The sequence below is a fragment of the Pagrus pagrus genome (genome assembly GCF_965226575.1).
Source record: "Pagrus pagrus genome assembly, chromosome: 22".
Taxonomy (NCBI): Eukaryota; Metazoa; Chordata; class Actinopteri; order Spariformes; family Sparidae; genus Pagrus; species Pagrus pagrus.
Window position 1 is genome coordinate 20,077,112 of NC_140204.1, and position 14,694 is coordinate 20,091,805.

The 14,694-nt window shown below is 39.6% G+C and overlaps 1 protein-coding gene across 2 annotated transcripts; it reads right to left on the minus strand.

The window, feature by feature from the left end:
- Position 1: 1 nt before the first annotated feature.
- On the minus strand, positions 2–13,348 carry rela (v-rel avian reticuloendotheliosis viral oncogene homolog A). Of its 2 annotated transcripts, none has more exons than XM_084343896.1 (11): positions 13,178–13,348; positions 11,380–11,415; positions 10,990–11,135; positions 8,798–8,943; positions 7,352–7,443; positions 5,907–6,041; positions 4,598–4,702; positions 2,577–2,792; positions 2,191–2,271; positions 2,015–2,098; positions 2–1,838 (listed from the first exon to the last, which is right to left on the minus strand). In XM_084343896.1, exons 1-11 carry the CDS (start codon positions 13,182–13,184, stop codon positions 997–999), a joined length of 1,890 nt encoding a protein of 629 aa, XP_084200022.1. In that variant the 5' UTR covers positions 13,185–13,348; the 3' UTR covers positions 2–996. The 2 variants fall into 2 exon arrangements, with proteins under 2 accessions (XP_084200022.1, XP_084200021.1); XM_084343895.1 differs by having other exon boundaries at positions 2–1,841; positions 13,178–13,347.
- Positions 13,349–14,694: the final 1,346 nt, after the last annotated feature.

A 14,694-nucleotide genomic window follows, 5' to 3' on the forward strand; every position in this document is an offset into this window, starting at 1 on the left:
CTCATTATGTTGTGGTTTTTATTGCCAATAAAAGTGTTTTTGACAGAATTAATCATTTATTACAGGAAAAAAAACGGGCATATAGTTTAATCTGCTCACATCATACAAGTATAAAACAGCATAATTTCATCTGAATAAAGCTTTTTTTTTTTGTACTACAGAGTATAGCAAGTTGACATACAGGTCTGAAACAGTTGATTTAAACTGCAGCTATTCATGAAATAACTGTAGAAAAACTGATTAGGCACCAGAAGAAATTATATCACCAGACACACAACAAAAGCGCTGATACAGTTTCGCTGCTATAAGCATGTACTAATTAATGTTGCTTGTTTGATATATATTTACATGGAGACCTTCATTTGGTTCTTAACATATTACAGTTTGTTGCAACTCAACAAAGGCACCTGTAAAGGGGAGTTGATACACTTACTGTGGACCTTCAGAAAACAAAGCCATTCTACTTAGTTCCAATGTATGGGTGTGTTTAAGTAAGAGGACAATAGGCATAAATTGCATAGACCTACCTCAAGATTTGATATTTGACCGCTTTGTTAAAAATAAAACGCACAATTTATTAAAAGACATTGATAATCACAAACTGACCACTGTTAAAATGACAGTACGAAAACATGCTTAACATGTTCCACAGAAAACAGATGCCTTCAGCAGAGCATCTGATTTCATTGTCTTTATAAAACAAACATATGATGGTGGACAGTCTTATCAGGCTGACACAATGGCAGTAAAAGTAAATGATTGATGCTTAAAGAGGGCGATAAAGCCTGGCACACCCCACTTACTGAAAGAGCCTTTACTGGCATTTCAATAAGCTCGTCCACAGGGAGAATTTTGCTACATTCCGTCTCTTACAGCCCTTCATATTCACCTTGTATCCTTTATTTGTCACAACAAAGGAGTTTGAGTTCTGAAGGCTTAAGGAGCAGACACAAGTGGTCTTTGTAAATGTCCATAATAAAATCACAAGGACAAACTTTAAGTTGGGTGTCCTGACACAAACCTAGCTTGGCTTCCATTGTTAAAAATGGAAATAAGGCGATCCTCATCAGCAGACATCAGCTCATCGAGCTCATCCAGCATGGCTGGCCGGTGGTTGTTGTTGGGTGCAAGATCAATCATGCCCTCGTTCTGGAGCAAGCTAACGATGCTGTTAGGGTAATTCATCCAGGTGCTTCCTGGGGTGTTGGCAAGGTCAGAAGTGTTCAGGGATGCAATGTTCTGGGCAGCAGCAGAGGAGCTGGCGGCAGCAGCCTGCTGGCATGTAGCTTGACCCAACATTGAGGTGCCATTTCCACTCTCGCCCATGAGGGTGGGGTTCAGAAGGTCCTCAAAGTCATCCATGTTTAGGTTGTCTAGAGTGCCTTGGGCCTGGGCTTCAGAAAAGCTAGGGAATTCTGGGATATCATCATCCACAAGTGGTGCGTCCACTCGGAACTGAGTGAAGGAGCTGCTGGTCTGTGAGGAGGCAGTGCTTCCCTGAGAGGCTGCTGGCTCCTGGGCAATGGTTGAGGAAATGTTAGGGAAGAACTCATTAAGGTCTGACAGGTTGACAGTTGAGTATTCCTGGTTGACAGTGGAAGGGGTGGCTGTTGAGGAGGAGGAGGCTGTCTGGCTCATCATGAAGCTAGGCACTGGAGTGGCTTTGGGCTGGGGGCCCAGGTTCAGGCTCTCCATGATCCTCCATGTTTGGTTTGTGGTTGCAGCAGAGATGGAGGGGGAGGCCTCTACCTTGGGCTGGACTGAGAAGAGCTGACCTGACGGATTGTAAGCGTAGGAGGGCTGGGGTTTCGCTCCACTGGCACCAGGGGGCACCACAGCTGCTGCAGACACACCACACACAAAAGAAAACATATTTTCGCCTAATCCATGATTAAACCACACAATATTTAACATTTTTGCTTCATTCCCGCAGTAGCACGAATCATTTTCTGTCATACTGACGACTCTACTAACCCTGACCACCACATGTAATACAAGCAAATTAAACACTCACCAGCTTGTGCGTTCATTGGTGGAGCCTTGGCTGTGACGGTTCTCCTCGCTGGGCTTATGTGCCGTCTATCTTGTGGAATCAACACTGAAAGTCCAGCAGACATAATTCTATAACGAAAATCACTCTTACCGTATTATACATAGCAGAGTGGCAGAAAAAATAATTCATTGACATACCACTTGACAGCATGGGCCCCAGCTTCAGGCTCTGGAACATGTCCCCTGTACGCTTTCTCTTCTCACTCAGCCTGTACTCATCTACAGTGGCAATTTAAAAAAAAAGCAGTTATAAGATGAACAAAATTCATCTCTCAGGTATTTTGAAAAGTCATGAAGTTATGGGGGATGTTTTCACAGTTTTACTTTGTTAGTTTCATTACAAACTGAAACTTTCTTGAGTTGAAAAATGATATTCGATTTCATTCAAAGGGGAACAGAAAGTGACTTGTTTCTCACTACTAACTACTGTACATATTTTTTCTGAAATAAGGTCCCATGGGTGAACCAGTAGAAGGTGAGGGAGTTTGCAACACCATGAGAAAACATTTGAACATGCCCCTTACCTGGGTCAGCAGGCAGGTACTGGAAGTCCATTGGCTCGCTGACCTCGCGGTCAGAGGGCCGGCGAAGCTGCATCTTGACTCTGATGGGCTCAGAAAGGTTGGTGTCGCGGTAGGGTGGTGTGCGGAACACAATGGCAACCTGTCTGTGGACATCAGCCTGGGAGAAAGTGCCCTTTCCCTCCCAGGAGTCCTGGAAGAAACGCACCTCGATGTCCTCTGCAGGGAAACAGAAAATGGGAAACATAAGACACTCAAGCTGAGAATGAAGAAGAATTAACATAAGGAATCGATCATGCTGAGGGAGTTTCCTCTCCAGCAGTGCAAAATCAGCTGTGAGCTTTGATTAACAGGGTACAACAGCTCATCACAGAGTGTTGGATCACTTCCGCTTTGATGTAACACTAAGTTTGACAACTTGCAAGCCTTGTAATTATCTTCAGCTGTCAAACTTCAAGTAAAAGGGTGTAATGTATAAAGTTAAAGTGTAATGGCAATGCTCGTTGTGAAAACAGATATATGACATTCTCCTGGAGAGATCAGGACCAAGAGTCAAATCATCTAGTCCAAGATTCACAGGCTTATTTCACACCAATGTGTATTCCAGCTCAAGTTGAGCAATAGAGTACTCAGGGGAGCATCACACAAAGCACATGTTGTAAATCACATATGCCTGCCATAAGCAAACTCCTTTAAATATCTAAGGTAAGAAGACTTATTGTCATTAAAAAAAAGTGGCATCTTTGATCGTCAAGTGCTAATTAAGAGGAGATAATGCAAAGAAATAAAACACAAGAAGAGATGAAAAAGTATGTTTGCAAGGTGCAGGGAGGCTGAAAGTTGGAAGAGTTGGACTTAATATCAGCAGCAGAGTACCCAAGCAGGAAATTGTCCTCATGTAAATTCATGATATACTGCAAACACTTTCGGATTTGCTTTTAGCTGTTTCAACGAAAAATACAAAGCTGTTTTTGCATCCAGTCCATCCAATTAATTCCAGTAAGCTGTTAGTTGGTTCTACATAAGGCTTGCTAGTAATTCATTAGAAAATAGCAAAAATGGTAAGTGATCATCCATACAGAGGAAGAAAGCTTTTTGTTTGTGATGAAAGTCACTCAGAGTTATCGTGACTGCTTTGCATGAATAAACACACGTACACACAGGCAGCAAAACCTCATGCGCAACAAGGGTGTTGGCCAAAAATATCACTTCACCCTGGTTGTATGCATGGTGTGTTATCCAACAGCAGATGTTTTTGAAATGCATCATTAGAGAGGGCTCTGTGGAACTGCTGTGTTGTGCTGGAAGCCGGTCGTTAGATTATGTTAGCTGACTCCATTTCTAAACTAATGTAAGCGTCATTGATAATTTAATTTAATGTATTGATTGGTGAGGCTTTATGGTGAATTTGTCACAAATAGGACAATTACTGCATCACAAAACTCAAAATTACTACCACAGAACTCAAAATACATAAGAATATACACACTTTATATATAAACTTTAATTAATAATGGTGAAGAGTTATTTACGACACATGACACACCATGACGTGTCAGCTAAGTAGAGTGCTACAGGGATGACGCAATTTTGTATGCTAAGGAAGTTATTTATGCTACGAGCAAGTAGCTTCCTTTTAAATCAAATCAGTGGGTTTTTACAGTTATCACCTGGAATTGATTGAATGTATTACAGGTAATTGAGGCTGTCTATTTCATAATCTTCACTTAAAGAACATGTGAAACTGTGAGCATGTAGGTATTCACATCATCACATACAGGACACTTTGTCATGAGAGCTGATGTTCTATTTGTAGCTCACTTGTTCAGTAAAGGCCAGTATACTGCCAGTATAGTAACTCCCACTGACGACTTGTGGGGGTTAAAGCTTTACACCGTTTCCGCTATAGATGTATTTCAAGCTTTGCTTCCCCTGAGTCAGTTCTAAGTTCTATTTTTGGATTGTGAAATCTGAAAGTAGAGTTGTGCAGTGAGCTTCTTCGCACATACAGTACAGACACGTACCTTTCTGCACTTTGTCACACAGCAGAAAGATCTCATCCCCTCCTTTGCAGCTTCCAGAGTTGCGGTTGACTCGGCAGATCTTTAGCTCAGCTGTGTTTGGGGCCCCTGTACAACATAAAGAGCATTTGTGAACAAATAAATACAACACCAAGGCTACAGATTAACACCAGGCACCTTCTACATGCAGAGAAATTTGGGCTGTGACTGATCAAAACGTTGTCTTCATGAAACTTTTCTGGCATGGAGTGAGTGTGCAGATGTTACCAGCCTACTCTTCTCCAGCACATTTGCAAAGTAAAACAAAACCAGAGAAAACATTTTTAAAATGCTCTGGTAACCATATTTCATATTAATTTTTCATTCAAACTTCTTTTTTGTCCTGAATCATTGAAAGCTTGCCCTCCCTTCCAATCATGTGGAAAGTATGCTTAAAACAGAATTTATCCTAAGAATGAGGAGAACATGACAAGAACATCAGAACACAACCAAAAACAGTGCAGTTTCTCCAAATTTAGTGTTTTCACGCAGGACTTCAAGCATTAGCCAATCACTAAAACTGACCAAATAATGACTAGTTTAATAGGGAAGAGATGTATGATGGCATGGTGGCATATTTATAAATAAACAGAAACCAATGCCTGTCACGTTAGAGATGCTCACCCAACCTTTTGTATAAGATGTAATGATGAGTATGAAAACTCTAACCAGCACTGAATCTGCACTTCAACATGCCATTTCTGTTAATGTTAGTGTTGTAAACAGGATATTTTGACAATGATTTATCTCCAAGGCTAAATTCACTATACATACTTCATGTATTTGTAGAGCCTTGTATGAGATAAGGTTTTTAGTTTAAAAAAAAGTTGACTAAAGTGATTGACTGGAAAGACTCCAGACTGACCTACTTTAACTAGTGAAACAAATTCCTGTAAATACCTTCAGGCTGATTAGAATAGTTCAAACACAAAGAGGAACCAAGAGTGCCTGAGAGGTTGCAAGGTTGAAGGAGATGTAAAGGCTGGAGTGTGGACTTTAAATTGTTTAACTGTGTGGCAACACAGAGCTTACATAGATGTTAGTATTTTATTGAAATCCAATTTAGGTTAATCAGCCTACTCTGACAAACACTCCAAAAGGGAAAACAATGAAATTATGTGATTTTCAGGAAATATGTGAATTAAAAATAGTTAAAATTGCAATATTTAGCATCAGCAGCTGCTACCAAAAACTATCAATATCAACATTCCAACATCTGCATCAATTAAACCTGAAAATACTGTACATGTACTTGTATATGTGATCTACTCACTGTTGTCATAGATGGGCTGTGAAACCACAGGCTCAAGTGGGATCAGCTCCCCTGTAGACAGAGTAATGGAGGCCTGGAAGCAAAGCCGGACTGAATTCAGATCAAACTCCTCCTCCCACACTTTCGCCTCGGGAACTACAGCCAAAACACAGCAGGGAAAGGGTGGGGTGCACGGTCAGGCAACACAGCAATCTGGCAGAGCACTGCATCCTGTCACTGGCTATCAGTGTTTAAATATAAGTCAAAGGTGAAAGTAACCATGACACTTCCTGTTGCTACTCTAACTGTATATCTGTATCTATATCTATATCTATATATCTATATATACGCACTTATAAAAGGACACAGTGTAAGATATGGCAGAATTATAGTTAAAAAATAAATCGTCCATTAACAGAATGGGAAGAAACAACAGTTTGATGTAAAAGATGTTTATGTTAAGTGTTTAGGACCACTAATGATGTCAACATGCTAACTAGCTTTCCTAGTAGGCCTACCACGTTGTACCTCAAGAGGCCATAGTATAGCCCCTAGGGGTGTGAATCTTTGGGTGTCTCACGATTCGATTCCGATTCCGATTCTTAGGGTCACGATTCGATTCAGAATCGATTCTCGATTCAACCGATTCTAGATTCAAAAATTGATACAGTGCATAGTGTGTTAAGGCAAATTATGGCATCAAAACAATACAGTTTGTTTAAGATAATGTGTTTTTTAAACAAACTGATTCTAATGATGTAATCACACAAAGGCAAACATTAAAAAAAGGTAACATTTATTCATGCTAAACAAATAAAAACTAAATAACAAAAATAAACTGTACACAAATAACACAAATTGGTGTTTTGTGTAATTTTTCAAAATAGAAAAATATATATATATATATATATATATATATATATATATTTTTAATCGATTTTTGAAGTTTATGAATCGAGTCAGAATCGTGGATGATTAGAATCGCGATTCTTATGTGAATCAGTTTTTTCCCCCACCCCTAATAGCCCCCCTTAGTTTCATTTGGGCGTAAGCAAGCGACCATGTCTGTATGTTTCCCAAGCACTTAGCTTTTAATGTGACAAATAAAAAAAATAACCTCAGACAACATCAAGAAAGTAAATAGTCTTAAACCTATTTTCCTTATTTAAAAAGCGAGTAAATTCAAGACTTTTTAATTCACATAGATGAAATGATGACATGAATGAGTAATTCTCACTTCTGAAGTGATGGAGGGACGTTTTAGTATATTGATTCCTACCACTTTTATCTGAAAGTTTTCACCAAGTTAACCTTCTTGTTCAGTAAAACTTTGTGTGTGACATTTAGAGAGTCCCTCTCTCCACACTGAACAGTAACTTTTCACACAATGACAGATTTAACAGAGAAAGGGCAACCACACAGAAAGTGCTTTGTGTTGCACACTCAATGTTAAGCAGACTACTTACTGTTGAAGGGGTTATTGTTGGTCTGCAGCCTGCAAGTGATGGCCTCGTTCACATCCTTCTTCTTGACACACTGTATGCCCAGGTTCTGAAAACTGAAAGGATATACAGTGTAAGACTGAAACTAAAAGACAGAAACCACAGAAGCATACTGTACATGTACTTTCTCATTTGCAATAAATGTAATATTAGAAATTCTTCTGTATTTCTGATTTTCTTGATTTGAAACTAAAACACACATAACTTGGGCCAAACACCCAACTTTCAGTCTACACATGGTGTGAGTATTCGCTCCATTAGCCCCAGTTTTAATCTTTTGCTTCTATAAAATCCTCAGTTAAAAATAATAAACCATCAACCCTATGGGTCACTGACCACATCCCAAAGCTGAGAGGACAGTTTAGGAAAGCAGAGTTTAAGCGGAAAATACCAGACTTCAAGTGCACTACCAACAGATGAAGATATTTCAGACATCCAATTATATAGTAGACTTGTAAGAAAGCTAGAACCTTCATACTTTTAAGATTTAATTTTTGCCCAAGCACATTGCTACAATTAAAGTGTTGACTCTTCTTCTGATGAGAGTTCTAAGCTATTATCTTTGTAGAGGAGAGAGGGCGACTACGAGGGGTGTTCAGTAGGTTGCAAACTGCAACTTCACCACTAGATGCTGCTAAATCTTACATGCTGGACCATTACGAGACTCTTTCCTCACATTACACATTGCCTATATTTACTGTAAATTCTACAAGAAATTGGCCATTTAGACTGATGGCAGCATTCGCACTTTGGACAAACTACTATATAGCTCTACTGTAACTTGGTTTTGCTGGCCCGAGCAGCCTTGACAACTCATATTTGCAGAGTAGGGCTTTTGTCAATACACTGTAAATCTTTAAATTTGAAAAACAAATGAGTAATACGAACAAGTATGCTTGTACTGGCAGCGGAGGGCAGTACACACTGTGTGTTTGAATTTCATCACACTCATGACTAATATAAACAAACACAGATAGCCTGTTAAATAATGCAATATAAGGTCCAACCATTACATAATTAGAAGTATATTTCCACCACTGTTGTTGCTCTTTCTGTCTCCAGATCTTTAATTCTTTTCTTTACTTTATTAAAGCAGTGGCAGTTTTTGATGGTAACGCAGGACAATAGACCGAAAACAGGAAAGCCAGCAGAGGTGAACTTGACTTTTTGTAAGGTACTTTGTGCTGTTAATGTTTTACTCATCTCCAAACCCAAGATGACTAGTTTTACCAAGGTGACAGTAAACACAACCTTATCTAGGTCAAATTCTAATACATGCCTCGTTGTTTTGATGTGGAGCTGCAGTTTCCCCTGCTTCACTTCACAATCATTTTAAACACTGTGGGGACTGATGCATCATTTCCTCAAGTTTCTCAAGTGTCTGAAGTACTGAGTGTAATGTCCTTGTACCTGTGTATTCTTCTCTCCTGCAGGTCAGCCTCATAGTATCCATGTTTGCAGTCTTTCCCGACCAGTTCATGGGGGTGAGGCTTGTGTGGTGCGTTCTTCGTCACCAATGAGATGCGGACACGCAGGGGGCCACTGTAGTTGTGCACCTGTAAGTGGAATATGTCAGACTTTAATGACTCGGAAAGTCAATTTTAACTCACAGGCTATGTAACGTAGGCCTTACTCCACACTGTAGCTCACGAGCTAATGAGACTTGGATTTACAAACTTTCTGTCATTTCATGTTGTGTCATCATGACTAGTAGAAATCTCTGCAACTGATCAGCCAGTAGATTTAGAGAAAGAAAGAAGGCTTCACTCATGTGTTGAATGGAGAGGAGTGGATTTTTCAGGAAATGCCTTCCAGCTAGCCTGGCTCTGTCCAAAGAAAAATAAAGCCACCTCAAAGCACCACTAAAGTTCACTAAGTAACAACTTATATCTTGTTTATTTAATCCGTACAAAAAGAAGAGTGTAAAGATGAAAATGAAAACAGGGTTATGTTCCAGACTTTTCCTTGGCCAGCCAACAACTTCCTTTAGTCTCTGCTGTTTGACTTTCGACTGCTCCCAGCTGAGGAGGATTTTTTTTTTTATCAGGGGACAGAGCCAGGCAAGCAGTTCCCACTGTTACAAGTCTTTATGCTAAGCTAAGCTAACCAGCATCTGGTTCCAGCTGTATATTTAGCATACACACTTGTGAGTGGTATCAATCTTCTCATCTAATCCTCAGCATTGAAGATTATACTTGCATTACACAGGATGCCAAACTATGGCTTTAAATTGTATACTACATATATTAACTTCTAGTATCTTGATGTTTTTTCAGTACATTAACCTGATGTTGAGGTTAGACTGTGAGTTTACTTTGGTATCATTTACCTCTCGTTATTAGACTGTCCAAGTGAATCGACAATTTAAAGATCTTCTGAGCTTGGAATAAATATTCATTCTTGACCTTGGAAATAGTAATCCGATTCCATACCCACGTGACAACTGAACAAACAATTTATATTTTCCGAATCATTTTTGGTCTATAAAATATCAGCAAAGAGTGAAACATGTAAAAACGTCTTCATCACAAGTTTCCAGAACCCATGTTGATGTCTTCCAATGTCTTTTTTTGTCCAACCAACAGTCCAGAACACAAAGGTATTAACTTTACTATCATAGAAAATTAAGAAAACAGAGAACAATAAATAAATAAAAAACAAAAACAAACAGTAAATCTATTTGGAAATGTTGGCAGATTAATTTAACAACTAAATGTTTCAGCTCTACTCATTTATGTTCCATGTTTCTATGCTACAGAGAACTTATTTTGTATTGATTCTGGTGGCTTGTGTGGACAAATTGGTCTGAGCACCACTGCCTCCTGTGGTAAAGACCTAATCTGGCTAACGTGCATTTGTGTACAGAATCTTATGTAGAATTAGTAACTGTAATATGACAACGGTGAAACAGAGTAAACTTTATTTTAGTGCCGTATCACCTGAAAGAGCAACTTCTATCCTCAGACTGTGAGACTCCTCAATTCACCCTCAGCACTCCACCCTAACAAATAGTATTCATTTTATGACTTATCCAACCCCTATAAGATTTTGACCCAGCTACAAGCATTGAGAGTAACTATAGTAACAATCTTCTCACTGATGGTCGTGTTTGCTTATGTAGGTCATATAGAGGCATCAGGATTAAATTGAGACTGCGTCATAAACAGTTATATGTCCCCTTTATTGTATTTAATTTGTGATATTTATTTGAAAAACTTTTATTAACTACTAATTTGTTGTTTTATTACTTTCTGATTTTATGCCGCTGTTATTGTCAAACACTTATGAACTTTTTAGGGCTGCAACTAATGATATTTTCTTATTTTCATTATCGATTTCTCTGGTTGTTATTTTTTTGTTTGGATTGGAATTTGTCTGCTAAATATCAACTTTGAAAAGCAAAACAAAACATGGTGATGTCTTCAAATAATTTGTTTAGGACCAACAGTCCAACACCCCAGGTGGCCTCTTAACCCCTAAACTGTAGGGAAATACAAGTACAACAAGTATTTTTTTTAAATATAGGAAATATACAAGCAAAGAAACCACAAACAACCTCCACTAAAGTGCTCAACATGCTCAATAATCTGCCTCGTACTCACCTTGATGGCTGGGTGGGTCTTAGTGGTGTCGTTGCTCTTCTCTCCGGGGATGCTGCCCGCTGAACGTCCCTCACACTTATATCTAAACCTCATCCCCCTCTGCTTCGGCTGCTCGATGATCTCTATGAAGGGGGTCGCTGATTGGACTGAGGGACGGGTGGAAGTAAGAGAAGAAGAATGTGACTTAAATGCAGTGTTTTGGAAATACAAAAACACAGATTGTGAAACACTGCCTTTACTTGTATCAGTGTGCCTACACAGAAACAGATAACTTTGTCATCGATCACCAGCGCACTGACTGTTGAAATGTTTACTCTTGAGGAGCCCGCAGTCAATATCAGGACTGATTTTAGACAGCACACTGAGAATTTACGGGAAACAGCTTCTCACCTGGGTTGAGTGAGGCCAGGCTCCATCCAAACCCACCTGTAGTGAACAGAAAACATGAAAAACATTTCTTAGAAAGACTGATGGATCTACAGTACATGACACGATCTACAGTACATGACACACAGCACACAGTGGCAGGACGGGTGACACAGACCAAAAGCTGCTCTCAGCACATACTTGTGGTTTAGTAACAGTTTGTCATTTGCGGTGTGGTCCGGGTGGAAAACTACAAGACTGTGCAGCGTCCAAAGAGGTCAGAGGATGCCGAGAGACAAGGGCTTCCCAGCTAAATATAATTACTCGTCATAAACTGCAGCCCGCCAAGCTGGGAAAGAAAAGCAGAAGTGAGCAAACAATGACAGGCAGGGTGTAATACCGGTGTCAAATGACCCGCATTGTAGCGAAGAGCCTTCATTGTGAGTGCTCTAGATACAGGTTAGTGAATTGTTGAGATTCATAGAGCGAAGCCAGGTGTGACACAAGATCAGGTGGCTGAAGCTCCACCCATCACCTAGTAGGACTTGTTCGATTTGAAAGCACGAGTAGGATGCTTTCCAAGTTGTAACATGCCTGCTTCCCAGCCTCAGACCAAACTTATACCATGTGGATAATGCACCTCTCTTTGTCTTTTAGCTTTTATCCATGAGCTGACATATGTGAAAAACAAGCCTCAAATCCAGTCAGTCCAGTCAGTCATATCATGTAAGATCAATGTGAGCTATGTGGATCTTAGACAAAGCATAAAGGCCTCTTTCACTTTTGGCTATTTCTATGTGGAGACATCCCACAGCCTGTTTAATTATTCTGATGTTGTGAAAGTGAAAGTAAAATGTCTTCCACATCACTGCAACTGGGCCTTCAGAAACCACTCAATGCACCAATATCAAAACACAGCTGAAGACATCAGAGTTAGTCACTTTCACCCTAATTGCCCTGTCAGAAATCATGATTGATGGCTGTCACACCCGGTGTTGACCTTTTTGTGTTTCATCAATCTCACTGCCCTGGTCCAATCCAAATAACACACCATGAATATCAACAATGTCAGTCTCTGATGTGGAAAACCCAATCCTGTGATATGATACGGAAACATGGGCAGATTTGAAGCTGTCACAAGATCCTCTTCACATCGGCATATGTAGGCTGAATGTCCCACTGAAGAGCGCGTATCTGACCGCAGCTTGTGCGAAAACATGGTGTGTTGTTTCCATGATTTCCGTTCGCTCAAGCTAATGTAGGCGTCTGCGAGCTGCCAGGACCAAATACAATAGGACAGGTTTTTAATTGAAACAAATGTTACCCGGTGGGTTACATTTTAGCCGAACTCAGGAGAAGTTTCACAAAATGGCAGACAAGTTCACAGAATATGATATGTAATTTAAATTTTTCGCAAACAGACAGATTCCCCAAGAATTGACAGCTTTGTCAACGTAGTTTGGCATTTCCAGTCACAATAAGCAAATCCATGAGGTGTTAACCCGAGAGGCCTCTTGGCAGCCCGACACCGTTCGGTTCACCCGTGTCAGGTTAGTTAGCCACGCACAGAGGGACACTCAATGTTACACCAGCTTTCTCTTTTATATCACAGCGACAAGTAATAAAAAGCGGAAAGTTGTGTCAAACTGTCTTCGTTGCGTTAGCTTGCTCTCCAAGAGCAGCAGACTCCTCCTTGCTAGCTCAAAACCCAATGGTAGCGGGGCTTTCCCCTGCGCGGACAACAACTCCCTGTACAGTTTCACCTCCACTGTCCATAAAGATGAGTAAACAGGCCGAGGAAATAGAGCCAGCTCCGACTTACCCTCCATGGCTGTGTCCGGGGTCCGACTCACGCTTTCTCCGTCGACACCACTGTTTGTGTGGAGTTTGTTTTTCAGCTCAAAAAAGACGCTGCAAACACGACAGTGCGGACTCACAAACTTCTTGACAGAGCCGTTCTGTCGCCTGCTTCGCTCCACCTACACCAGAGCGCACAGGGACATATGTGAAGCTGCACGCAGGCAGAGTGCGCGAGTTCCGGTAAGAACAGTGGAAAAGTACACCTGCGTTCAGCCTGCTGTGTTTAAAACTATTTATTATATAATTGTTTATATTTTGTGTTTATTAATTTTGCTCGTCTATTTGGAATAGTTGCTTATAAAAGGTTTTACCTCACAACATCAAAAATGTATTCAAAATAGATTACCAAAATATTAGTAATTAATTTAATTTGTGTCTAAAATATAAACATTTTCCCTTAAATTCTTTTTTTTTTCTTTTTTCTTTTTACAATAAATTACTTGACATTGTCATATAAAAGTACTTTACCATGGTGACTAACTTTGGACCCAAATGATTGCAAAATATGATTAACCCAAATCTGAGTCATAGTAGTTAGTGTTCATGAAACGTCAACATATTTCAGTACTTACCAAAAAAAAAAACAAAAAAAAAAAAAAAACATCTGTTCAATAGTTTAGCCTTGAAAACAAATTGTAGTTCAATTTGTATTTATTTTGTGCAATTAAGTGGACAAGGACAGGAGCTTGTTTTTTTAAAAGCCCTTTTGTGTATATGTTTTAAAGATCTGTGAGATGGTTTTCATTGCTGTGTTTGCTTTCCTTTGTCTTTTTTTGTTTTTCTCTCTCTCTCTCTCTCTCTCTCTCTTTTGAGATAATATTTAATGGGATCATTTTACATTCTGTCTATTTTTTCACATCATGCTGGCTCTTTAGTTTCTAAGACCCCTAAACTCTGTACCTCTGTTGTTCAGTGGAAAATTAATAACTTTATTATACACAAGCCTACTTCTACACCATCATTCCACCTTATAGCAATTTCTACTAAAGTTTTTGTGTTTTTATTATTAATAATAAAAATAATGTAAAGTAATTATGAAATACTAATGGTATTGTATTTTCACAGCAGCGTTATGCTATTATTTTGAAGAGAACAGCCGTGTGTTTCCGGTGGTGAACTATGGCTGGATTTACGCAGCTGCACCTTTTCGCCTTTTCTCTGCAGTGCAACTTGCCACCACCCACTCAAAACAGTGCGGAAATACCCAGATGACGCACTTAAAAGGAACAGAAAAATAAGTTGTGAGTGGGAGAGGCAATAACATAACTTCTGTCTTTAGTCATAATCTGGAAGAGAGTCTGAGACTCTGATCTCCACTTCAAGTTTATACCCATGTAAATAGACTGCGTAATGTAGAAGATCCAGCTGTGAGAACACTGTGAAGTGTTTGGAGCTTCCTTTAAAAAGTCCCTACACTGATCCACACTAGTAGTTTCCCTTTTGTTGCTGGCCTACGCAAAAAAAACAGTCTCTGCCTTG

Excerpts from the sequence above, each read along its gene's own strand:
- rela (XM_084343895.1), bottom strand. Across the intron at positions 4,703-5,906 it reads ACAGCCCATCTATGACAACA|GGGCCCCAAACACAGCTGAG; the intron begins GTGAGTAGATCA and ends TATGTTGTACAG. Across the intron at positions 2,272-2,576 it reads GTACCTGCCTGCTGACCCAG|ATGAGTACAGGCTGAGTGAG; the intron begins GTAAGGGGCATG and ends TTGCCACTGTAG.